General features: G+C 39.3%; 1 protein-coding gene across 1 annotated transcript in view; it reads right to left on the bottom strand.

Annotated features, from left to right (window-relative positions):
• Positions 1-5275: 5275 nt before the first annotated feature.
• FGF9 (fibroblast growth factor 9) overlaps positions 5276-27790 on the bottom strand; it is a 78301-nt gene continuing 55786 nt past the window's right edge. Inside the window, 2 exon segments of the mRNA XM_082247395.1 lie at positions 5276-6824; positions 22770-22873. Coding sequence (XP_082103521.1) covers positions 6579-6824; positions 22770-22873 — 350 coding nt within the window. The 3' untranslated portion in view covers positions 5276-6578.

Genomic DNA, 27790 nt, shown 5'->3' with positions numbered 1-27790 from the left:
ATATTTGCTGGGAATCGATCAGTCCAAAATTTCCATTGTAGGTCGAAACTTTTCCTGGTACCATGTTTAGTAGCTAGCATTATTTCATATTTGAAATGCAAGTGGACAATCTCAACAGCCTCTGTAAGGTTTGGGGCGTTATTTGATTTCCACCCTCTTGCTATAAGTAAGGTAGCCGCTAAAAGGATGTGGGTAGCTATTGAACGACAAGAGGGGGGAAAACTGTTGATACCTAGGTTTAGTATCGCAAGCCCAGGATCTGGAGGAGTAGGGATGCCTGTGAGATCAGATTTGAAACAAAAACTATTCCTTCAGAAACCAGTAAGATTTTTGCAGGTCCAAAATATGTGTAGGAGGTGTCCAGTATCTCCACATCCCCTCCAGTGAGAATGGGAGAAATTTGGAAATATGCAAGGAGTGAGATACCATCTCAATGCAATTTGTTGGACAGCTTCCAATGGTTTACACATTGTGAGGCCTCATAAATGGATTTTAGTGCAGCTTGCTATTGTGTGGGAAGTATATGATGTACCTAAATCTGCTTCCCACTTTAAATATGGTGCAGATTTAGCATAAGTGAGTTTGTCCTGAAGTAAATTATAGAAGATGGAGATGCCCTTCGAGAGTGGTGGGAGGGCACTGAGGAACCTCCAGGCCACAGTAGGGAGGGAGATTTCATGTGAAGGTGGAGTTTTTGAAGGTCTACATGGTGTTCTTGGGGAGAAGGGGGTCAAACTCTGTAGAGAGTTTCTCAAATGCTTATCAGCAAAGAGGTCTGTGATTAAGTGGATACCTTTCCGCTGCCAGTGAGCGATGGATATGTTTGGGATGAGATCTTCTAAGATTGCAATAGGTTAGGAAATAGTGGTTTAAGTGGTTGGAGAAGGATGGATGTTCCCCAGCACCCTCCAGGCCAACAAAGATGCTTGGAACGTGGGTAGAAGCGGTTGCAGATGATAGGGTTTCCATGAATCTGATATTCAAACGAAGTTCCACACTCGGGCTGGAGAAGGAAGTTGAAGCACTGGGTGAGCCTGATACTGAGCTCAGGTTCTGGGACAGCTGTGGTGCGCTGCAGGGTGCAGCCGGCAAGCGGCCACGGGTGGCATCTTGGGCCTTCTCCAGCTCCACCAGCGGGAAGAAATGCGGGAGTTTTTTTTAGGATGGTGGGACTCTTTTCTGGGGCATGACTGGAGGGTATAGGGGACACTGGGAGAAGCTTTGGTGGGTGATTAAATTATGAGGCTCACCTCCGTTGAGTATTTCCCTCAGTGCTAAAGCAGAGCTCCTACACTTAGCAGCCATCCTGTTGGACGGTAGCCAACAGTACTGCTTATTAGCCAAAAGCAAGTTGCATATGTAGGAAAATAAGGTGAAAATATAATAAAATGTGTTAAACTATCACGACCAAAGCGGTGAGTATATATTTAGGGTTGTTGCTAACACTGGATTGCTTATCCTGAGCAAAGAGTGGTATAAAGATAGGTAGGGTAGTGTAGCACTATCCCACAAAAGGTAGTTTATAAATATTTTCAAAAATCTATGTGAAAAACAAAAAAGTTCAAATTGCAATATTATAAAAAGATGATGATCAAAAACGAATACAGTGAATAAAGTGCAACACAAATATATAAAGTGATCAATATGCTTGAAAACAGATGTGCAAAATCAATCCAAGTGCAAAATCAATCCAAGTATATTGAATATACAAACAGCAGTGGTATGCAATATATGCAAAACAACTGAGGAAAGGAAAAAATATTTCTATACACAATGAATATATGAAGTCCATGTATCCAATATCATTAAACATGTATTGTGAATAAATCCCTTCACCAAAAATGGTAGGTGGTATGTGGTGGTCTTCTTCCTTTAAATATCACCAAAGTGCTCCCGAGTCTCTTACCTCAATTCTTACTTGTAATCAGCCTTTGTGGTTAAATCGCTCTTTAGAAGATCATGGAAACTGCTAGCCACCAGCTGTCTTCTTTACTTTATTTCCAACTGTCTGTGATCCCTGCAGCTGCAAAGGAAGACCCCTAAGGATACCTTTGCAGCGACATGGATAAAGCATCATTGGAAATAAAGTAAAGAAGACAGCTGGTGGCAAGCAGTATCCATGATCTTGTAAAGAGCCATTTAACCACAAATGCTGATTACAAGTAAGAATTGAGGTAAGAGACTCGGGAGCACTTTGGTGATATTTAAAGGAAGAAGACCACCACATGCCACCTACCATTTTTGGTGAAGGGATATATTCACAATACATTTTTAAGGATATTTGGATACGTGGACTTCATATATTCATTGTGTATAGAAATCATTTTTTATTTTCCTCAGTGGTTTTGCATATATTGCATACCACTGCTGTTTGTGTATATTCAATATATTTGTATTGATTTTGCACATCTGTTTTTTTTTAAGCACATTGATCACTTTATATATCCGTGTTGCACTTCATTCACTGTATTAGTTTTTGATGATCATCTTTTTATGTATTATATATTGCAATTTGCACTTTGTTTTTCACATAGCTTTTTGTAAATATTTATGCACTAACTTTTGTGAGGCAGCGCTACACTACCATACCCATCTTTAAAGGTATCTATACTGTAAATAAACCCTTCTTTTTAGGTAATGTTTAAAAAGCACATCATATGATGCACCAATTATATAAGGCAAGTTAGGGTCAGCTCACCAACGGTATGAGTTATTTAAAACAAATAGTGTTCTAAATTTTAGGTTAGAAAAATATGCTTTTCAAAATATTTTGTTTACATGCAAATATCATATAGATGTGTAAATGAAATTTTCTAGCAAAAAAAAGTTAAAATAATATTGCAAGTGTACTTTTAATGAATTGGTATTTTTTCCTGAGTAACCTGTGCTTATAAGGATGCCATTATGTGCCCTACTTATTTGACACCTCAAAGAATCTCACAATGAATGCCAACCAGAAGCTAGCAATATCTTAAAAGGTGCACAATAATTTCTGTAAATAAACTTGTACATGTATATCATTCAGCAACGAATAAATAAGATAATTCAGCCGTTTCCTATATTAAAAGCTTTTGTGAATCAAAATGTCATTTTTCAGATCTAAAAATGACCAAATAATGAACAGCAATGGAAATGCCACATGCTATATTTTCAAACTTAAAGTGGTTGTTACCCTATAAGAAAAAAAAAAAATGCTCCTGTTCCTTTAAAGCATGATCAGTAGCATAGTGTTGTTGCATTGTCATTAGTCCCTTTATTTTATCTAAAATACATGGTAGATCAGTTCCTGTGTCCCCCTCTGTGTGCTGACCACGGAAATCATGGCTGCTGAGCCCTGACCACCATGGTCAGCCTGCATGCCTCCATCATCCACAGGGTTCTGAGTGTCTCTTCTTCTCCCCCTCCCTCCTTGCCTGTCAGCTCCAGTATGTGTTCCCCTCCGAGCCCCTTCCCTCTCCTCCTCCATCTATTGCAGTGTATTACATAACACCATGCCTTGTATCTTCTCTGTTTTAGCAAGATATTCACTGCAGTATGTACATTTTTTTTAATTATAATCCTAAATACCTTTTTTGTGTGGTCACATGCTTTGCCTCTGTTTGCTTGCATCACTGGGGAATCTCAGCCCCTCCTACTGCTGTTCTTGGATCGAGGAAGCGGAGCAGAGGGAGATCATGTGACTGCACAAAGAAGCTGTGAAAAAAGGTTTAGGATTATAATTTAAAAGAAACACACTGCACTTTATATCTTGCAAAAACAGAGATGATACAAGTAAATTGTGTTATGTGACTTTACAACCTTTTTAACACAATAGTCTGATCATTTGTAAGATATAAAATTGCATTGTGTACAGGATATTGACTGCATTTATTACTTCTGGTGACAGAATTAAGGTACTTGATCATAAAGGTACTTGATCATATGTTCCCTAAACCTAGCATTACCATTTTTTTTTTTTTTTTTTTTTTTTTTATTTTGGAAGGTAAAAAACGAAGATTGCATAATGCGTTTACAGTTGTTGAAGCATATGTACCTTTTTCGAATTAAAAAATCATACAAATTAAAATGGTTCTGCTTTCTGCAGAATAAAAATATAGATTTACATTTGAACTATAAATATATATTACAAACCATTTCAAAATAGTTGCAATTGTATCCAACATGTGAATATAAAATGTATATATTTTTGCACTTTTTAAAATGATCTAAAGTTAATGTTACTAAAATTAGTTTTTACATACACTTATTTCTTTATAATGTTTTAGCCCCTGAAGCAAACAATACACGCACATGCGCGCGCACGCACACACACATACGTACATACACACACACACACACACTCAGTATTCACTTTATCATGCGCTAGATTTTAGTGTGTTTCTTCCCTTTTATCATCAAAATGAGGAGTTGGTTGTGCTATTGACCACAAATTTGTACCTCTGTTTTGCAGGAAAAAAAAAACGAAAATATAGCTTTGTGCCCAACTACACATTCCAGAACAATTTTAAATAAATATTTATTTCTATGCTTATTGCTTAAAAAATATTACAATATTTTTTATTCCTTTTCAAAAATGTACCACACATTTCAAACTTGCCTCACAAGGGTCCAGGATTTGTGATGTGCAGACAATTTAAACACAAACAAAAAAAAAAAAGGAGAGAAGAAAAAAAAAAGATAAATAAGTATAATACTTTTCCCCTTGTCGTTATTCGTAAAGATTTATTAGGTTCATTTTGCAAGTTATTTGAAAAAAAATTAGGGTGCTAGTGTAGTATGACAGTTTACGCTGAAAGCATTTTCCATAAACAGATGTTACATTGACCCCTAAGAAGGCTGAATTTTCTGGAAGATAAAAGGAACATATTTACGTACAAGAGTTATCCTGTGAACCTGTTTTTTCACCTTTAAGTTCTCACCATAAAAAAAAAAAATGTAATCTTAAACCAGAATATGGGACTATCTGCAGCTGCTCTATGACACCCATTAGTCCTCATATCCCTCTTATACAGCTGTGAAAAAGGCACCTACATTTTTATGTTAACCACACAGAGCATTTAGCTACGACAAGAACGTGTTTATATCGTGCTCTTTTGAAAATTTCTTAACAAAAAACACTATTTCATTTTACGGAACAGATTGTAAATTAAACAGTTAGATTATATATGCATATATTAAACCTTAGGTGCCTTTCAACAGGGAAAATCTGACCATGGTGGAGCAATATAAGCTACTACACAGTGTTTGATTTTTGCAGCGTAAAAATCGGAAGCCTGGGTTTGTCAAAATTGGTTGATAAAGGATAGGAGTTGGTTTGTGAAAATGAATGATTAACAATATTTTTTTCAGGATGAGGTAGGTCTGCAAAGTAATACAAGCCACCTCATGCTGGAAAAAAAAAAATTCCAGTCTTACAGGTGAGTTCCCATACAGAAAACAAAAAAAAGCAAAATGTGGTTTTGCACTGTTCTAGCAGAAGTCATTACTGTTTTGTTTAGGGGCTTAAACCACAAAGTAACAGCAAGACTCCTAAGAGCTTATTGCGCAGCTCCAAAGCAGTGGATCGGACCCATCGCAGCGCCTCATATTTTTGTATGGTTTACCTTGATATCCCACTGATTTAGAGCTGGATGTGGTTTAGACTTTATGAAGTCCTAAAAAAATTATCATCTTTACTGTATTTGAAAAAGTAATGGGCACAGAATAGATTGTCACCTTGGGGGCCGTACTTTTTTCTAATTTTTTTTCATACTTAGAATCCATGCACCTTAATAATAAACTTGCATGAATTTACCACAGGTTCATAATGGCCTTTAACAGGTAATGCATACAGAGCCTAAAGCTTCGAAAATGCCTATGTGGCCTGTACATATTTCATTAAAAATAAACTCTATATAATAAATAAATATATAAAATAAATATAATGTTGCCTTTGGAATTTCTATAAATAAATTTAAGTTTTTTGTAATGTATTTTTTCAACCTTTTGTTTCTTTTTTTTTTCTTCCTTTTTTCTTTACGGAGAGGTCTTTGATTTATGCTCAGTGAGATGGCGCACCAATGAGCAATTAACTGAAAGTCATTTTTAAGTAAGACTGCACCCATCCATGCCTTAATAAATGAAGAGTACAACTTGAGCAGGCCTTCAGCCAAAAATCCTGATGAACCGAAGTATGGCAGCTACGCTGATATATGATGAATTAAAGGGTTATCAAAAATTTAAAAGCATGTCTATTTCCCAGCATGCATCAGGCCTCATTCCTCTTTGCCTTTGCTTCTATATATATATATATAATAATATTTTGCTCTTTGCCTTGTAATAAATCAAGCACGAGTGGGCACAGCCTTTCCTCCAGGAGGACAATCCGTTAAGTGCAGAACAGAATCAGCATGTTCCATCCAAGCCTCCATCATACATAATGCATGCGACAAAGTTTGGCAACAGTGCAGCTGATGTGATGACCCAGCTAACCAATAGGAACCCACCAGAGAAACCATTTGATTTAATATAGTGGTTACTTTGTTTTTTTTTTGTTTTTTTTTTTCTTTTTAAGGGCTCGAGTGAAAGAACTGTCTTTGTCAACTTTGGCTTAAAATATCTTTATAAAGTTCAGGTACTTTTTCTGGGTCCACTGGTCTAGGTAAAAAATGTGTAAATTTCTGGTGCCGTTTAGTCCTAGTGCCTTCTCTTGGAGTCCCATCTTTATTCAATGCTACATAGTATCGTCGTCCAGTGTCTGCATGTTTATAGAGGTTCGATGAATACGTGTTGTACCAGTTTTCTTCAAATTGTTCTCGAAACACACACTCCTGAGTCAGTTTCTCCTGCAAAAGATACAGAAAATTATTTTTGAATACTGAAATTTGTGTTTAAAATCATAGCAACATATATACGAACATTGGTGACACAAAGTGGACAGACTGCAGACCTCTAAGGCAACACTACCAGCATAAATACAAGACCAACATAGCCATGTGTAAATAGGATATGCCTAAAATTTTCATGTACATTTGTCTAGTCAGCAAACAATCACACAGTTAAAAATTAAGTCAAAATTGATTCAAAGATGAGATAAATGTGCTAGATTCCTGATGTAAACAATCACTCAGTTTGACAAAAAAAAAAAGAAGGACTAGGAGCCTCAATTATCTATGTAGTATCAATTTTTTTTTACCTGCTTTCGCCTAAAGAGGAGCTCCAGACACCCCCCCCCCCCCCACCAAAAAAATAAACAAACAGCAGCTAAAAATACTGCAGCGGCTGACTTTTATTATTAGGACACTTACCTGTCCAGGGATCCCGCGATGTCGACACCCCAGCTGATTTTTCAAATCGACTCTTGGCTGCTGCCGCCACCGCCATTCCATGTGAGGGACATCTCACAGCCGGTTCCCAACTGGGCATGCGCTGCGCTTTGTGAATGGCCCGGCAGCGGGGGATCGAAGGGAGTTCCGGGGGACCTCACCGCAGCGAGGTCATCCGGGAAGTGTGGACAGGTAAATGTGGGAGTTGGAGGGGGAGAAGGAAGCAAACATGCAAAGCTTCCCCTTTTGGGTGGAGCGCCATATTAAGTTTCAATTAGTAGAGATGGAATTTTTTATTCAACTACAGAAAAGTTTAGCTAGATCACTAAATAAAGATTCATAATTTGGGAGTTTGCTACTTCACTGATCTGTGGCATAACCCCAGGTGCAGATCCTGGTGCAATATTTATTGGCTCTTTCACATGAAGGCCTTTAGTATGTACTGTATGTATAGTCAAAAATGTTTTTCACAAAAAGCAGGGAATGGATAAAAAGACCCCTATAAAATATTTTGCTCTGTGTCTGAGGAGTTTTACCTGTACTTCCTGTTCCAAAGACACAACAGGAGATCCCACCAAAGAAAGGGGTTAGTTCCTCTTGGAAAGTTGTCAGCAGAAGAAGTGTTCGCAATAAAAAATAAAACGATTTTCCCTCACCTCCTTCTGACAATTCAAAAAGTTTAAAATGTTCCCTTCACCTTCAATACAGGAGACGATGGTCACCAGTACCCATGGTGTGGGTGAATACCGCAATAAAAACCATTCAACATTCTATCAAAAATGAAAGCGCATAGCAGTCTGTCAGTTGCAAAACCAGTTGTACCCTTCTTGTTCCATGAAGTTACTACGCAGGTTCAGAGCAATTAGGAAAAAAAAAAAAAAAAAAAAAAAAAAAAAAAAAGGAAGCGGAACACATTATCAGATTTGGAAAAAAAAAAAAAAAACCCGCACACCACACCTCTTACCACACTACAAGGAAATTAAAATCAAATACAAGATGCTATCCTTAGAGAATCATTTCACCTCTAAGCAACTTGTATGTTTGTATTGAGGTTTCTCATTCTGGCAAATTGTTTCAACTGTTCCAGTTTTGCATGTGTGTGCAGATATTTTATTTATGTATGAAGAAAACATCTTGTAACATTCTATTTCTGTACCTCTCAAAGGCATGAGAACTACACATTCTCACTGTAGTCCAAAATCAGACTTTTACATTTTCATTGCAGCTTTTTAATACCTTGTTAGCACATTGTAAAATAAATGCACATAAATAACAGTCAAGGCTTAAGATCGCACCTTCTAAAAAAAAATAGTGATATTTTGCATCTGATCTTTATCTGTCGTTGATAAAACTGCACTTCTGTTGAATAACGCTTTTTTGATTTTACTCCTTGTTAAAATGGACCTGACTTCAGAAAAATCTTGTCATGCAAGTGGATTGTAAAGTTTTTTCTCTATTAAAATAACAAACATATTATACTTGCCAGTGGTTTTGCATAGGGAAGCCCATATCTCTTCTTGGGTCCCTGGCTGGAGCTGCTGACCCCTCCCTCCTGTTGAGTGCCCCCACAGCAAGCAGTTTGCTAAGGGGGGCACCCCCGAGCCGAGCTACAGCTCTGTGTATCCATTCAGACACTGTGCTGCCGTTTGGTCTCATGATTAGCTGGGTTTGACTGACAGCAGCAGGAGGAGCCAATGGCGCTGCTTCTGTGTCTCAGCCAATCAGGAGCAGGCAAGTATTGGGGGAAACTGCTGCACACAGAAGAAGGCTTTTTATCCTAATGCATAGAGTGCACCAAAATAAAAAACTTCTGACTTTACAACCACTTTAATTGCTAGCTACTTTTGGTGCGGTCTAGCAGGATTTTGTCAATTCAAAACGAATGTGCTCAAAATCACACTGCGCATACCTGTGCGATTCACATGTGGTGCAAAGTTATTCCTGGTGTGAACAGGCCCTAACACATACTTCCTGGACAAAGATGTTGCTGTCTGCCCCCCTTCCACCAAAGATGACACAAGCATATATTAATGCTCTTATGTTTTTTTTTTTTAATTGGGTTATGTATATACTGTCTAGTTTTCCAAAAGATCCTTTTTAGGTTTTATTTTTTTCCACAATATTAGCATATACTACTCTGTAAAAGTGCAATAAACACTGAACCAGGCGCACACACACTATACAAAAAATACACACGCATACACGCATTAAAGTGTCCCCAATGTCTGAAGGTTTTTTACTTTTATGCATTCTATGTATGAAGGTAAAAAACCTGTGTGTAGCAGCCCCCCCCCCCCCAAATACTTACCTTACCTCCCTCTTGATCCTGTGATATGCACAGAAGCATCAGCTCTCTGGGGACTCTCCCTCCTCATTGGCTGAGACAGCAGGAGTCATTGGCTCCCACTGCTTTCAATCACAGCCAATGAGGAGAGAGAAGGGGCAGGGCCAAGCTGCAGCTTTGTGGCTGAATGGACAGACACACAGCAGTGGCTCAGGAGAATGCCTGCTTGGGTGTCCCATTGCAAGCTGCTTGCTATGGGGGGCACTCGACACGAGGGAGGACCTAGGCGTGCCAGCGAGGGACTCAAGAAGAGGAGGATCGGGGCTGCTCTGTGCAAAACCATTGCACAGAGCAGGTAAGGCTAACATGTATGTTATTTATTTTTATTTTTTTTAAAAACGTTTTTGCCTTTTCATTTTTATCCTGCAGAGGCTGGTGAGTTCAAGTAGATATCCAGCCGTTGCCTATACCCAAAAGAGTTAGACCACTAGGTTAGACCAAGGATTTGCAGTCTTGCAACAGTACAATTACCATCTATAGTTGCCATGTCAGATTCACCCTGCTAAGCAAGTTAAACCGCAATTGGGTTACCCCCTACTCACTGTTCGTGGCTGCCCAATACTGTTCACGTGCCAGAAAAGTCTAGTTGTGCTTACAGTGATTAAGATTAAACTATGTAGTCTAAATGCAAAGTGCATTTAAACCCCCCAAAAAAAAAAAATTGCAGTTTTGATGTGGCATGCATGTATGTATTTCAGGAATTTATATAGCACTGACAATTTACACTGCGCTTTACATACATATTGTACACTCCTATTAGCTCCTACCCTCAGAGCTTACAATCTAAGGTCCGTAAATCACATTAATTTATACACACACACTAGGGCCAATTTAGACCGGAGGCAATCAACCTACCAGCATGTCTTTGGAGTGTGAGAAAACTGGAGTATCCGGAGGAAACCCACACAAGCACAGGGAGAACATACAAATGCAGGTAGTGCCATGGTTGGGATTTGAACAGACGACTCTAGAGCTGCTAGGCAGAAGTTCTAACCACTTAGCCACTGTGCTGCATTATTCTGCCAGAAACACTTCCTGTTCTGGGGTGCCAGCATTCTATGGACTCTATGGAGAAGCAGCATTGTCACCCAAAGACAGAAATATAGGAGGAGAGGTTCTGCAGTTCTATCACACATCCTGATAATATTGCACGAGTGAAGACTGCAGACAACATAGGGCAACACTGATTTTCTGGCAGGATCAACAATTTTTAACTTACTGAACAGAAACAACAATATGCAATGGTATATTTTTATCTATTATTTGGGTTTATATATATTTTAGGTGTTTACTATCTACAAAAAAAAATATAAAAGATCAAAATAGACGAGAGGTAACGAATCTGGGATATAATGAAGCCACCTAAAACAAACAATATCCCAGTTCAGAAGCTGCACATGGTGTACAATGATCAGTGCTCATACAGCTGTTATAAAACATACTGATCAGTAGGCTATTTGAGACCTTTAATTATTTATCTGCTTGGATGGAAAAATGCATTATTTAATATCACCAGAAAAATCTCTTAACTGGGAGTGACATGTACGGACATGTGCAGTGCAAACAAAGCATTGTCGGTCCTCCAAAGTCCTTTTTACAAGCCACAACAAAAAAAAAGAAGCAGAAAACAAAACAATGTTTTGTAAGACTTAAACATTATAAGACACAATTCACAAAAAGGAAAAAGGACCCTTCGAAACCATCCAGTTACTCCGCTTGTCCTACAGGAGGATTCTCTTTGACCATGAAGGGTTCACACAATAATATGCCACAAAGACTCGATTGGATAATCCAGAATTACATTCCGCAATAGTAACAAGGCTTAAAATCACTTTGATATTGTCCAATGAAGTTGGGCTACTGCTGATAAACAACTATTTTTCCCATCTGAACTGGCAGAATTTAACAATGCTCACAATCTTTACTTGAGCTAGAGTGCCCACTCATGGCACAGTGCCTCCACACAATGCAAGTCAAGCATGGTCATGTGGCAACCTGGTATCTATTGGACCATGTTGGAGTTCTCATAAAAACTAACAAATTTAAAGCAACAACAACAAGATGCAAATCCAGATGTGCTCCGGTTACTGCATACATACATTTTATAGCATAATGGAAATGTAAATTTTTCCCTTTTCTATAGAGAAGGGGTGAAAAAAAAATGACCACATCTATGCATCAGTTAAACTGGGAAGGTGGCTTTGGTAGATTCAAGTGTTACCATATATACTCGAGCATAAGCCAACTTTTTCAGTACGTTTTTTTATGCTGAAAAAGTCCCCCTCGGCTTATACTCGAGTGAGAGTCCCACTTACCTGTTCTCCGGTGAAGTGCGCATGTGCCGCCGCCGCTCGGGAAAGCCTGTAAACGTTCGGCTATTTCCAGGCAGACAGCGCATGCCGAGTGACGTGCCGGGTGGCGCCATTTTTAAATGGAAGGCGCCTCACCAAAAGGTAAGTGAGACTCCTCCGCAGCCCCAGCATCTCCTCAGGAGATGCAGTGCTGCGGGCATGGTCCAGGAGATTCTCCTGGACCATGCCCACAGCACTGCATCTCCTGTACTATGCCTACAGCCCTGCATCTCCTATACCATGCCCATGGCCCTGTATCTCCTTTACCATGTCTACAGCCCCTGAACCATGCCCGCAGCCCCTGTTGGTGGTCCAGCTGGGTCCAGTAGCAGCTGCATTTCCCACCCTAGGCTTATACTCGAGTCAATACGTTTTCCCTGTTTTTTTGTGGTAAAATTCAGTGCCTCTGCTTATTCGGGTCGGCTTATACTCAAGTATATACAGTATGTATAAATGGGATGAGCAGATGTCTCCCAGCCTGTTCCCAATGAGATTGATGCACATCTATGAAAGATAGGCCATAGTGGTGACAAGTCAGCTAAAAGAAAGGGCTTTTTTTTTTTTTTTTTTTTTTTTTTTAGGTTTTTTTGTTTTATTTAGGAGGAAAAAAAAGTGTTGAGGTTTTTTTCTCCAATATTCGTCAACTAAAAAGACGCTTTACTCTAAACAAAAGGTAGAGTGCCAAGGAAAAATGGCTGATTGTATGTTGCCATTTTTCACTTCATCTAGTCCAAGCGAATATATGTGCCACCACGTTTCCGGAGTCCATTCCACCATCATCAGTGCTGAGTGATGTAATTGTTATAATCACTGGACATTAGAGATATATAGGTTGATATACTGAAAGCAAAAAGCCTGTTCACTTCCCTTTAGCTTAATGAATGTGGTGAATATGCACTTTGCAAACAATACTCAAAAGAAAAAAAAAAAAAAAAAGTAATTACTTGCACATGATTGGATGATGCAAGTCAGCAAAGCTTCCCCTTATTCATCAAGCTTAGGAAAAATTCCCTTGCAAAGTAAAAATTGCCCTGCAAAGTGAACATCCCATTTGTTTTTAGTAAATCAAGCCCAGTGTTTTTACAGCTACATATTTGACACTGCAGCTGCTGGATTTGTATCAAACCATCCATGGCCAACCTGCAGACAAAGCAATAAAAATAAATAATCTATATGTATCTATATAGTGGCATCCAGTGCTGTATCTTGGCCTAGGCCAACAAGGCCCAGGCCTAGGGCAGCACTTTGCAGAGGGGCAGCAAAAAAAGTGGGCACTGATAAGCTTCACTGATGGGGCTGCATTGATATTCTGCACTAATGGGCACTAATGGGCTGCACTGATGGCCACTGATGAGGCTGCAATGACTGCCACTGATGAGGCTGCGCTGATGGCCACTGATGAGGCAGCACTGATGGGCACTGATATGATGCACTTATGGCCACTGACGGGGCTGTACTGATGGCCACTGATGAGGCCGCACTGATATGCTGCACTGATAGCCAGTAATGAGGCTGCACTGATGAGGCTGAACTTATGGAAACTGATGGGGCTGCTCTGATGGGCACTGAAAAACTGGTTGTAGTCTGTGGTTTACAGATAACAGGGCGGGTCAAACATGAAGGGGTGTGGTCTTTACAGGAAGGGGTGGGTCATATTTAAATTAGGGGGTGCCCAAGTTTAGTCAGGCCTAGGGCAGCACAAAACCTAAATACACCACTGGTGGCATCACTGAAAGGAATCTTATAGCATGCAAAAAAAAATAACCTGAAAGGGGGTTGAACTGCCCCCCCACCGGGAAAAAAAAAAATTAAACAAAAATGCTAATTTTATACACAGCCCTAAGCACTTTAATGCTTCCTTTAGCTACCACAGATGTAAATTTACCCCCAGTGTAAAAAAAATAAAAAATAAAACCAGTGTATGGGTTTTACTGCATGTCATACATTACATTGAGCTTTCTAAAATGCAGAAAGAAAAAAAAAAAAAAGAAAAATGGCTTTGTAACTTGTGTTGCAGTATGGCTTTCTGAACAGCTTACACTGCCATAAATTACATTTTTCCCTCCCTGCATTCACCTGCAGTAAAACATTATGCTGCAAGCAGATGCAGGGATATGAACAAGACATAATACCTGAAACTCTGATACAGTATGTCATCATTTTTAGTTCACCTCACCTCTAATACAGGGGTCAAGCAATTTTAATATTGCAATAAATCAGCTGTTGATTAGTATAATTAGTCTTATTAGGATGGACATCCTTATTGAATTGTGTTTTTACTGTATTAAGTGTATATATACGCCTTTTTTATTTGTGGATAGAGTAGGAAAATACTAAAAGCAGAACTAAAAGTGATAAAACAGACCATGTTTAATTGCCATTATCCCTTCTATTTATGTATGAAGATCATGCCATTGTACTAAATTCAATATTAGAAAAAAAAAAAAATAAATAATAGAGTACCTTAATTATTTCTGTACACAGAGGTCACGTGACATCCCCAAGGGAAAGTTCTGAGGGAGGAGTTTCTAGTACTATGCTGATGTATAAAGTGTTTTAAAGCTTCATTCAAAATCTATATATTTCAAAGCAATTTTGATTGACAATAGCTTTCACTTTGTTCACACCGTAAAGATATCTAGAGGATGTACTGCCAAGTATAGGCTGTGTGACGCCCATCCAGCCTGCGTTTATGGTTTGCATTTGCTGGGACTAAAAGGGAGGCGAAGCCTACATCAATCACCATCTGAAACTGGGGCATGCTCTGTAGATTTCAACAGCTGGTCTATACAATCTCAGGCTGCAGTGGGGACACAGACTAGAGGACTGCTGGATCAACCAGGATTTATTCAGCCTACAGAAAAATTCTCTAGTAGTGCATGAGTTTAAACACAATGTAATATAGCATGTATTGAAAGTTTGATGATCTGGGGTTTAATGACAGTTTGGGGTTGATTTACTAAAGCTGAAGAATGCTAAATCTGGTGCAGCTGTGCATGGTAGCCAAACAGCTTCCAAGTTTTTTTTTTGTCAAAAGCCTAAGGCCCCTTTCACACATACAGTCCGTTCAGTTCATCAGTTCAGTCATGTCAAATGTATCAGTTTTTCATCCGTTTTTCATCCGTTTTTCGTCAGTTGTCATCCGTTTTTCGTCAGTTGTTATCCGTTTTTCATCCGTTGTCATCAGTTTTTCATCCGTTGTCATCAGTTTTTCATCCGTTGTCATCAGTTGACATCAGTTTTTCATCCGTTGTCATCAGTTGACATCAGTTTTTCATCCGTTGTCATCCGTTTTTCGTCCGATCCGTTTTTTTGACGGATGAAAAATAGGGCATTCATCCGTTCAAAAAAACGGACATTGACGGAAGTGGATGAAAACGGATGTTAACTGATGATCATCAGTTGTCATCCGTTTTTACATAGAGATGCATTGATGTCCGTTTTTCATCCGTCAACGGATGGATGAAAAACGGACAAACGGACAGCATGTGTGAAAGGGGCCTAACTGAATAAGCTGAAGTTAGAAGCTGATTGGTTACCATGCACAGCTGAACCCGATTTTGCACTTTCCAGTTTTAGCACATCAACTTCTGCAAGTCTGCAAATACTAGCTCCACTTCAACAATGCAACGTCCATGAGATGCATCTACTGCGGACATCTCACTAGCAGCTTCTGAGGTGTAGGGTCTTTGGCCATCTTGATTGTCTGGCATGGGTTGATGCAACTCCCACACATACGCACAGGAGTTTACTCCTCCAGGCAGATGTAAGATTTGTACATCGAGTTGTGCATACGCAAGGAGTAAGATGGCAAAAAGCCTTTAGTGCAGAAGAGAAATAGTATGTGTCTTCTTTAATAAAAAAAAAAAAAAAATGTGAGCAGCAAGGCATTTTATTATATAGATTATATTTTTTTTCAGGTTTTTTTTTTTTTTTTTTTTTGCTGTCCAAAGTTGGGATCTATCCCCTCTTAGACAGTTGTCACCAAGGTTACGTGAGGCAGAAGCACTCAATGTAACATTTGCTTGAAAAAAAAATCAAAAAAATCTACTTAACATGTTTTGGGTTATTTGGGGATAATGTAGCCAGTTTAGTCTTCATGTAGTGAAATTTTCCCCTTTTTATCATTATTGATGTATTGTCACTTTATTTCCTTTACTTAATTTGTTGCATTTTTTTTTCTGTGAATGAGACTAATTAGGAGCCATTTTGGTACAACAGGTTAAATGAAATTAGCTTTCGTAACCCTCAGAAAACACCAAACATTTGCAATGTATTTAACTTTTCCATTGACACCAAAACCTCTTTTCACTAAGATTTTGGGAAACAAGTTTTGATTTTGCTAACAACTGCCTGTTCTCAACTAGTCCTCTATGTATTGTTGAGGACCAAACTTTAGGATTGTATAAAAAGTTACTTATTTTAGTGCTCTACTTATCACTTTAAACAAGGACTTGCCACAATGAGGTCATGCATCATCCCTTTCATCTGATATGTACCCCTTGCAAGCCTCTAAACCACGAAAATAAAAAAAAACTACCATGTAGGCAGTCTTTGGAGTTTGGGGGTAGTTAACCACTTCAGCTCCGGAAGGTTTTACCCCCTTTATGACCAGGCCATTTTTTGCAATATGACACTGCGTTGCTTTAACTGACAATTGCACTGTCGTGTGATGCTGTACCCAGATAAAAAACTTGATGTCCTTTTTTCATAAATAGAGCTTTCTTCTGGTGGTATTTGATCACCTCTGCTGTTTTTATTTTTTGTGCTATAAACAAAAAAGAACCACAATTTAAAAAAAATTATATATTTTTTTTTTACCCTCTGCTATAAAACATACCCAATAAAATTTTTGGTAAAAAAAATCCTAAGTATAGTATATTGATTGGTTTTGCGCAAAAGTTATAGCGTCTACAAACCATGGTACAGATTTTTAAACTTTTTATTTTTTTTTAATGTTTTTACTAGGAATGGTGGAGATCAGCGATTTTTAGCGGGACTGCGACATTGCAGCAGACAAATCTGATACTAAGTGACACTTTGAGGACCAGTGACACCAATACAGTGATCAGTGCTTAAAAAAAAATGCAATGTTATGTATAAATGACACTGGCAGGGAAGGAGTTAACACCAGGGGTGATCAAGTGGGTTAAGTGTGCTCCTAGGGAGTGCGTTCTAACTGTAGGAGTGGATGCACTAGAGGGAAAAAAAAAAAAAAAAAAAAAAAATCTGTGTTTCAGCTTAGCAGAAACACAAAATCTCTCTTCCTCTGTGACTGAATGGCGGTCTCCCTTGTTTACATTAGGCAGACCGCCGTTCTGTCATTCCACTGAACGATCGGCAGGTCCCGGCGGCCACCTGATTGTCTCCCGCTGTGTCCAATCACAGCAGGAACGGCGCTCCTGCGGCGCATGTGCACCCCCAACATCTCCTGCACAAAATCATGTGCCGGGCCGCCATGCAGTAGTATACATGTGGCCGACTGTCCGGAAGTGGTTAAAAACCAGCGACGATCAAGTTCTACAAAAACATAACAGAACTTTAAAGAAACGAACTAAAGCCTTATAGTGAAATTATGTACAACCTTTACTTAATATTGCCACTAAGCATTCTGAAAGGAAAGATTAAAAAAAAAAAAAAACAACAACGAACAAGGGTTAATGTCTATTTGAAGATTCTGGTGCATGCAAGGGTGGGAAAAGAAAAATGTATTTATATTTTATTGATATTGTGACAAATAGCACTTTGCTGGCCAACACAATGGAACATTTAATTTAATGTCCTAGGGCACAATATGGCTATTGTCTGATTTTGGAACAGTGAAGACATGCTTGAAATTTCTAGGCTCTTTACAAGACTAGAAATATTGACAATTCCCTAATGTCAAATGATTTACCAGCATAGCGCTCTTTCTGTTGCTTTTGTTTGTCACCCTCTGTTTACATATTTTTATGTGGCTTCTGGTTTTACAGTCCCTAGATTCTGGTTTTTAGGTTTAGATAATAAGCTAGTTTGGTACGCAGGATAGAGTACGGCACATCATTGAACTCCTAGCTGCATGCATACCTACGGATGTTTATGAGAGTTTGACCTTAAATATACAGTGTTAGGACCACACAAAGCTTGTATTTTCTGCCAAGATCCTTCCCCTTCACCACCTCTCACAAGTGCCCCTACTTTAGCCTTAGTGGGGTAGTTGGCAGAATTGTGTGCAGAGGCTAAATAGTTGTTAAACTGGCCATATCCTGTATAATTTCTCTCAACTCCCCTACTAACACTAAAACTCTGTGCATGGAAAAATCTCCAATGTTGGCTATTGTATCCTGGTAGCTGTCAGAATGCCTGAACCGTGGATGTAGCCACTGTTCAGCCAACAACTTTCCAATTGAAGGATGTCGAGTGAGAAGGCTGGCTCCATGTATGGCCAGGTTAAGGCTTAGCCTTTGTAGATTCTCTCTCCCCCCCCCCCAACATGAAAAAAAAAAGAAAACTGCTTCATTTTAAGATTTAAAGCATGGGGAAACAATCCTTTAATGCCCCCTCTTCAGGAGCTCATACATTAGTTCCCCCACCACTCTGCTCAACTTCAAAACTCACCCCGTTTTTTGATATAGAGGAGCATGTAACGCCCTTCCCTTCATCACAGCACTGATGCTTGGCCCAGGGTTGTCACTTGGTTTACTACAGTGACTTGGAGTTACAAGAGAGAGGAACAAAAAAAAAATAAATAATGAGGTAGCTACTTGTATGACTGCTGCACTGCGGAACACCTCAGGGCCTACAACTTAGTTACAACTTAGTTATTTGAGTTTTGAGACAACAGACCAGTCATGGATGGGGGTGGGATGGGGGAGGTTTGGTCTGTCTCCCTCCCACCTGTTCCCCCCATCCATCCATTAGCAGCCATGTGCTCCCAGTGTGGAGACACTAAATTAGGAAGTGTTAGGACTGCAGATAATACAGGGTGCCGTGTAGTGGCTTTGCAGCTTACACATGCGTTTGCAAATGTGTGTCAACTAAACCCCTGTTCTTTGTATCGTGAGACAGGTCTACTTGGTTGGTGACAGACTGGAGGGTGAGTACATCAGACTGGGGGCCGGCTGACTTCCATGCACCTCTTATAATCCTTCAACCTCATTTTTTTCTTGATACAGGGATGGAGACGCCAGGCACTACCTGTTGGGGTCTCACTTAAAGTCCCACCTAGCCTATTGTGTTTAAATAGTTAAACATTAAACCCCATTTGTAGTTCTAGAGAACAGATCCACTTTTCATTGATGCATGGATGCTTAATGGCAAAATTACAAATAATTTTTTGGGTACACTTGGTTCAGTTGAGACCTTAGTCTGTCCCATGTACTGCAGGACACAGTACTGTGATTAAAGAGAATCTAATGTGCAAAATGCACCTTATAGCTAGATACATAAAAATAGCAGCATGATAAAGTTTAGAGCTGTGTCTACTTAAATCAAAAAAGTCAATATTCTTTAAATTCAAAAATATGTTACTTGGTAAAGGGCAGAGTATCGGTTCCTGTGAACAATTTTTTTTTCCCCAATGATAGGTCCTTTTTATATATAGTACTAACTACACTTAAATGCAATGCAACGTATTAGTCCACCTTAGGGTCAGAAGGATGTACCATTGTATTTGTATTCATCTTAGATATAAATTATCAAGGTGACACTTAGCAGGGCTATGCAAGCAAAGTAAACTGAGCCCAACTGGCAGTGTGTACCTTAGGTTTCACAAGTCATTTTTAATGGATTTTACCTCGTACATATAATGTGGCCAGTCCTATTTGTGTGCACACAGAAGAAGAAAGAAAAAAGGAGAAGGTATCAGTTGGAGGAAATTGTCCCATTCATGCCATCATTTCCTCATGATTACTTTCTACACACATGTGTCAAGTGCTCTTTGTGGCAGGTAACACCTAAGTATTGTTCATTATAACATTAAAGAGTTTTTTTACTGCAGTTCTATTCAACCAATATATAAAGGCAAATTTGCCAAGCGAATAAGATGTGTGAACAATCACTGATCACTGTTCTTGGTTTACATGTCCATAGCTTAGGATATGCCAGTTTTCTGACAAAGCCTTAGATGGGTGTGAAGAAGTCAAGCAGGATAGGAGGCCGACAGTTCGAATTATGGTGAGAAGCTTGTTCACACTTTACATTAAACATGGCTTGCAAGGATAGCGTAAAGCTTACCAGAGATCTTCGAGAATGGGTGGCCATGTATTCATGATCATCCATGTCTGTTGCACCAGTTTCTCCCCTTAATAGTATCCCAGTGAAATTAACAGCAATCAAAAAAAGGTTTTTGAAGCTTTCTAGTTGCTTTGTTTCCCAAAAACACTTACTCATTCTGAACGGTCTCATTTTGCCCCAGATTATAAAAATTCACCCGATTCATCCAAAAAAGTTAAAGCCTAAACAAGGTAGCTACAGACATAAGTCCCCATTCACTTCTGTGTGATTTAGCATGTGTTTTTGGCCCCATAGACTTCAATGGCAGTACGTGAAAAACACACAAAAATGCATTGAAAATGCGCATTGAGAATGCACAAAGATGCAAACGCAAAAGGTGTGAACCTGGCCTCAGAGGATGTTTGCACAATCTGAATATTTGTGTTTCAGGTGAAACTGGTTATCCATGGGTCTATTTCAAGGTTCCCACCCTGAGCCTTCTCAGGATGAGATGTGATAGGTCATGAAGAACTTTCTAAGATGGTTGCTTTGTGCCACTTCACATGGCAAGCTAGCACCTAAGTGATTCCCCCTGTCTGCTCCATAACCTGCAAGTCTGCCCAATGCAAACATAAATGCTTATACAATGATCATTCAAGAACAACTTACAGCAACCAGCTATTATCTGTGGGCACTTAAACGCCATAACAATCCATTCTTATAGTAGGTTTTGGTGGGATCAATAAATCAATAACGTGAAGGCACCAGCTTGTATATCCTGTCCTGGAAATACTTAATCTCAGGGTTTTAGATAATAGTCTGTCCTAGGGTTTCACAATAGTCAGACTAAGGAATTATGATTCACCCTTTTCTACTCCACCAATACTTTCTTGGTAAAGTAAAGGAAAATCAATTTGCCCTATAATTTTAGGAAACATGTATACATACCAAAATGATCAGAACAAATGTACGGGTTTTCTGAGGGTGAATGAAGCCTCAAATTAACATCACTATTAACCTTATACAAATTCCATGTCTTATGGACTTCTACAGACCATTTCAGACATTTCTTTCAAAAGGAAGATGTTGATTTTGAGAATTAAAAAAGTAACATTGCCAAAGCATCCAATCAAAATAGACAAAGTTGGGAGTATCTATCCATTGGCAAGATGATCCAAGCAGATGCACTGTCCTTAGAATATTGGATTGAAAGCAATTCATCAGAGGGCACAGCATAGAGTGCTATGTTTGCAAATCTCTTTCTGCAATGCTGTGTGATCTCTCACTGTGTCCTCTGACAGATAGCTTCTGTCTGATGTGGATTGCTTAAAAGCTATGTGTTGTCCTGTATGGAGCTGTCCATACTCACTTTGTTTTCAAAGCCCTTAGGTTACTTTATTATGCAATTTCTGCTTCCCCTTCTGACAAGGCCTTAAGCAGTCTCACCCTTAGGACATCTCCAAACACATGAATGAATATCAGTGTGAAAGGGTGGGGGGACACCAGCAGGGGGCTGACAGCTTTGATTTATGGTGGTCTCCATACAATACTGTGTATTCGTGTGTGTTTCAATCCGTTCCAAGCACACATATGACTTTTGTACATCTATCACACATTAACTTAGCCAGCCACGCTAGCCTCACCGACTACCCCCTCTGACTTACCCATCATTATTTTCTTTTCAATCTGTCCCACATTTCCACAGTCTGTCCAGTTTAACTTATTTTGAGGGAAAGTTTCAGGCTTGGGAACACAGAATTAAAAAGAACCTTTTCTTATCCGAGTAAATAGAGCAACTCAAACCTTCAGCCATGGCATACTCCACCACCCTGCACGGTGTTATGTAGAATATTGCTAAAAAGTCATATATTACATATGTAGAAATCACAACCAAGCAACCAGTCTGTCCATATAAACCTCTGTGAACCATTATATATTGCAGTCATCTTCAAACTACGGCCCTCCAGCTGTTGTGGAACTACACATCCCATGAAGGCATTGTAAAACTCTGACATTCACAGGCAAGACTGGGCATGATGGGAATTGTAGTTCCTAAACAGCTGGAGGGCCATAGTTTGAAGACCCCCGATATATTGTTTCATCTTCTAACAATCACACATAAAACCGAATCAACAAGCACACTACATAATAAACCAAATATCCTCCCTTTAGTCTCAAATGCTGAATTCTTCGAAATGAAATGTGTTCTTTCAACCTAAGTAAAAGAGAAAAACAAAAACCTCCCACTGAACAAGCAGTGATTCAGTGGTTTCAGGTACAAAAATTTGATCAACTGACTATTCTGAGCCCATTACAATGTCAATTTTGTACTGGGACCCATAATTTATACACTAGTGTACAAGCATTTTATAACTGAATGCAAAGTAACAAAAGCTTTTCAAGCTTATTTCAGTAAAACCATAAAAGTGACAATGTATGATAACTCATAGCAACCAACGGGATCTGTTTACTGTAGACAGATCAGATTGGCTGTTGAAGGATGAAAAGTATCAGCATGTCCATGCTGAAAATTGAACAGTACTAGTTAGACAAAATGGTGAAAATTTAAGAACTTACCGACCCATACAGTTCCCCTTTCTCGTTCATCCCTAGGTAGAGTCCACTGTCGACACCTCGAATGCTGACCAGGCCCACTGCTATACTAATAAATTCCAGAATTCCTACAAGCATAAAAATAAAAAAAGTTAGACAATTCACTGACATTATCTAGCCACTAAAGAATTTGATTGCAAGCCTTTTTCCCAGTTCTACCTTATTAAAGTGAAACTTTACTCTGCCAATCAACATGGATTATTTTTAATCCTCATGCTGCCAGCATTAGTAAATAGATAGGAAAGTATATCATAACTACTTGTTTTAATCTTTTAAATGATGTCATACATCCCAGGAGTCTTCAGAAGGAGAGGAGAGGAGGAAGGGGTTTCTCAGCTAAAGCTCACATTCCTGCATGCATCGAGTTAAGAGCAGGAAGTAAAATGCTACAAGAATCATTTGCCATTACACAAGATGGCCACAGGCAGAAATGCTAGGGGGTGTTTTTCAAAGAGATTTGTCACCAATATAAAGCAAGGAGACATGGATGGATGGGGAAGTGTGCTTTGAATATTACAAATAAAAATTAAAAAATAGTGTTTTTGGCTTGTGTTGCTCTGATGCAGTGAAGATCCACTTTAACCTATATTTTTACCAGCTGCGGAGAAACTACAAGTTCCAGCTGGAAAGGTTCCCTAGTTAACACATTGGGGCCACACACATAAAAAAGTGGATTAAAGCAGACCTCCCAACAAACCCAAACATTTCTGGAAAAGAGCAAGATCTAGCAAAATTGTGTTTTTCAAGAGTTTTATAGCTTATGATAGGATAATCTACCCAGGTTCGATTTGCCATTGGTAATTTTTAGGGTCAAGAGGCAAAATACAGTAGAAACAAAAAAAAAAAAAAAAAAAGGAGTAAGAGGAAGGAGGGGGGCCGGATAAGATGGGCACTGCCATGGGAATGTGCAAAAAAAAAAAAAAAAAAAAAAGAAAAGAAGAGGAGGGAGGAGGGAGGGGGAGGAGGAGGAGGGCAGGGGAAGATGGGCACTGCCATGGGAATGTGCAACCAAAAGAAAAATAAAAGGAAAAAAGGAATAAAAACACACACAAAACACCACACACATGTACTGTAGCTGCTGACCTTTAATATTAGGACACTTACCTGTCCAGGAATCCCATGATGTCGGCACCCCAGCTGATTTTTGGGCTCTCGCTTCTGCCGCCACCATTCCTCGTAAGGGAAACCGGCAGTGAAGCCTTGCAGCTTCACAGCTGGTTCCCTACTGCACTTTCTGAATGGCCTGGTAGCGGTGGATGGAGGAGGGGGGCCAAACTTCTGGGAGACCTTGCTGTGGTCAAAAACAGGTACCCGCTCCCCCTTTGAAAAAGGGCTTATGTCAGGTTCAGCAGTGACACAGTTTTTTATCAAACAGTAAATGGGCCAACTTTGACTGGCAGATAGAAATTAACCAGTCATTTGCTGTGGCTGTCATTGTTTAATGGAAAAAACTGTCCTGCCACTGACCAATGTATCAAGCTCATCAAAAGGATACAGCAGTTTAAAAAATTGTCCAGCAGCAGAGGACATTTTAAAGGGTAACCCTACCCTAACCGCTACCCTTTTAAAATCCGCAGCATTGTCATTTCCAGTAAAATGCAATGCAATATGGCAAGTTGGAGTTTGCACTAAGATACAAGTCAGATTTTGGGACTCCCATGCAACAAAAAAAAAAAAAAAAGTGTAATTTTTGGTGAGATGCCCCAAATTGAAATCATGTCTGAAAGGACGCAGACCCTGCAGTTTTTCTAACTAGAACCCTGCAAGTGCAACAGCTAACCGACAATTATAAAATCACTCCCATTTACATTCATTTATACATGGACACAGACAGCTATTTTTTCAGATTAATAAGTGGGATTCTGAAAAAAGGTTTGTAAAAATGCTTGCAATATATATTGATACCACAGGGGAATGTTTCTCACCAAAAGTGGAATTACTCTTTAAATCCGGGATAACCTGCCAAAATGTACTAGAAGCAAAGTGGGGGCAGGTGTTTTACTATAGGAAATCTATATCAATATCAAAATAAATATCGCCCCATGAAAACAAAAAAAAAAAAAATCCTTAAAAAGGAAGTCTTGCAAAAAAAAAAAAAAAAAAAAAAAAGTACCACTTTAGGCCGCGTTCACATATGTGCGGCTGCGGTTTCCAGTACGTTTCGATTCACCAGTTCAGGTGCAACATTTGTGACTGAATTCACAACCTGAACCGGACCCAAAAACGCACAGGACCATTTCTAACGCCGCACCACGGCCGCCCCAGGCATGTGTGAACCGGTCACATTCACATGCGATACAAAAACGTATACCAATTTGCATATATGTGAACCCAGCCTAAAGGAATTCTCACTTTCCAATATACCAATTATTTAGAATACATTTATCTTTGAATGTTACAAAGAATATTGATTTGGTAATAGAAATTTTTAATGAATGTCTAGTGGTCCACAAAGACTTGTCTGCCTGGCCACTTCCCTCATCATTCATTGTTACCCTCTGCCTAAGGCCCTAAGCCTCTCCCTCCCTTATTCTCAGCTCCATCATTGTTGTCATAAAACTGTTTCCTCAAACCACTCAAGCATGTCAGGCATTTTTGTAAAGGTTCTACCCAATTTCTTTCAAATACCAGGATGAAGACTCCACACACCATAGTGTTGGTTAAACTTTATCCCAACCTTTGCCTTCATTTTTAGGAGAAAAAGTGAAGCCACGTGTAGGGTTAGAACAAGTATGAAAAACCTGACGATTTTCAGCTGTTGCAGAGATGCAGCATTCTTTACTAGACTTCAGTAGACCTAGCATTCAAGAAACTTAAGGCAACTTAAGACTGACCGCAACCAAATGTGCATGGCTGGTTCCAAACTGAAGTGTGGTGAAAATGAGCGGTTTGGGAGATCACAGAGGGCATTGCAAAGTGGCAGAAAAACACAGTAAGAAGCAGTTTCGTGAAAAACATTACAGGGCCATTAAGCGGTGGATGTGCATTGGGTTTTTTTTAAGAATAAGGATATTGTCTAGAGTCACTTTAGGGCTGACTTAACTTTTATGCACTGCACATGGCACAATACAAAGCTCCACGACTTTACTTTGACCCCAACACACCTCAATGCAGAAGTGTAAACGAACTGAGCATTGTAGTGCAGTGTGTTGCAAAAAATGATGCGAGCTATGATCCCCATTTAAGCACAACCAATAATTGCCAGTGTATTAGAAGCCATCTGTCTGCGTGGGTGCAGACAAATACTCTTTGTGACTCCTTTGACCCCCTCCTTTTATAAAAAGGCAATGGTGCTCAACCATATGCACAAAAATTATGTAGAACAAAAGTAATGCAGATGAGTTTGTGTCCTGGGAAGAGATTTGGAATATTTTTTAGTAATATTTCAAATCGCCAAGCAACACTCAGTTATCAATTTCAACATATCATTTGCCTTGTGAAAATGTATCCAGACTTTGTGTGCTCCAAGTTTCTGAGCTTTGCATTCAGATGCACGGAGGAGTTAATCTTCCCCCAAGAGTCGATCAGAATGATGCATTGCAGATAGCAGGAGAGTGTCACAGCAATAAAACCAATGGCACACTGCACCCATCCCAGAAATCCCTCCTTACATCATGTTGTGACTGTGCAGTAAAAAGGCTTCTATTTTTAATCCCTGGGAATTAGCACATAATGCATTAATACGGCTGAGTGGTTTTCATGTCTAGAAACACAGCTTCCTGCAGATCCGAGGCAGGCAATCTGTGTCTAAAGGCAGTGGTACTACAAGTTACAGTGCAACCTGCAAGCAATTTTTTTTTTTTTTTTTTAATTGTCTTTATTTTAAACCACCAGCAGTTAGGTGGTGTAGAATAAATCCCAGTGTGCCTTTCAATTGCAATGAAACCACAGGTGAATCAATGCCATTTCAGCTAGCCTGAAAGCCAAGCGTGTTTTTGTCTGGAAGAGAAGACTGACAAAATTGGTTTATAACTAATGACTAAGGCCCCTTTCACACATACAGTCCGTTCAGTTCATCAGTTCAGTCACGTCAAATGTATCAGTTTTTCATCCGTTTTTTCTTCCGTTTTTCGTCAGTTGTCATCCGTTTTTCGTCAGTTGTTATCCGTTTTTCATCCGTTTTTCATCCGTTGTCATCAGTTGACATCAGTTTTTCATCCGTTGACATCAGTTTTTCATCCGTTGTCATCAGTTGACATCAGTTTTTCATCCGTTGTCATCAGTTGACATCAGTTTTTCATCCGTTGTCATCAGTTGACATCAGTTTTTCATCCGTTGTCATCAGTTGACATCAGTTTTTCATCCGTTGTCATCAGTTGACATCAGTTTTTCGTCCGATCAGTTTTTTTGACGGATGAAAAATAGGGCATTCATCCGTTCAAAAAAACGGACATTGACAGAAGCGGATGAAAACAGATGTTAACTGATGATCATCAGTTGTCATCCGTTTTTACATAGAGATGCATTGATGTCCGTTTTTCATCCGTCAACGGATGGATGAAAAACGGACAAACGGACAGCATGTGTGAAAGGGGCCTCAAGGTTTATAACTAATGATTTTCACCTGTTTGGGTGTCTCTGAATTAAAAGCCCTACAACCCCATATCCAGTTTCAAGTCATGAGATTTGTTCCAAATATAACCAAAACAGAACTCCATCAAGCATTATCTGCATCCAAACTGGCCACGCAATATAGCCTAAAAGTTGAACTGGATGTAACACAGGATTATTTTCCACTTAGCAGTTAACCACTCCGTGCACAGAACACCTGACCTTCAGGACACAGTCAGAGATTTGCCACATAAATACAGGGTTTGCCAATTCTCACAGGTTGAGCTCTGACCCAAAGACCTTATAGCGACCTAGCAATAATCTTGTTTGGGCTCCCAAGTTACCAAAAAAAAAAAAAAAAAAAAAAAAGGTACCTAAAGTCCCAAATCCCATAAAATAGAACCAGCGAGATTAAAATGTAAGTAACCACACCA

Source organism: Pelophylax lessonae (assembly GCF_965119305.1).
Source record: "Pelophylax lessonae genome assembly, chromosome: 2".
Taxonomy (NCBI): Eukaryota; Metazoa; Chordata; class Amphibia; order Anura; family Ranidae; genus Pelophylax; species Pelophylax lessonae.
Note: the sequence above shows the minus strand (reverse complement) of the source record. Positions and strands in the feature narration are given on the sequence as shown.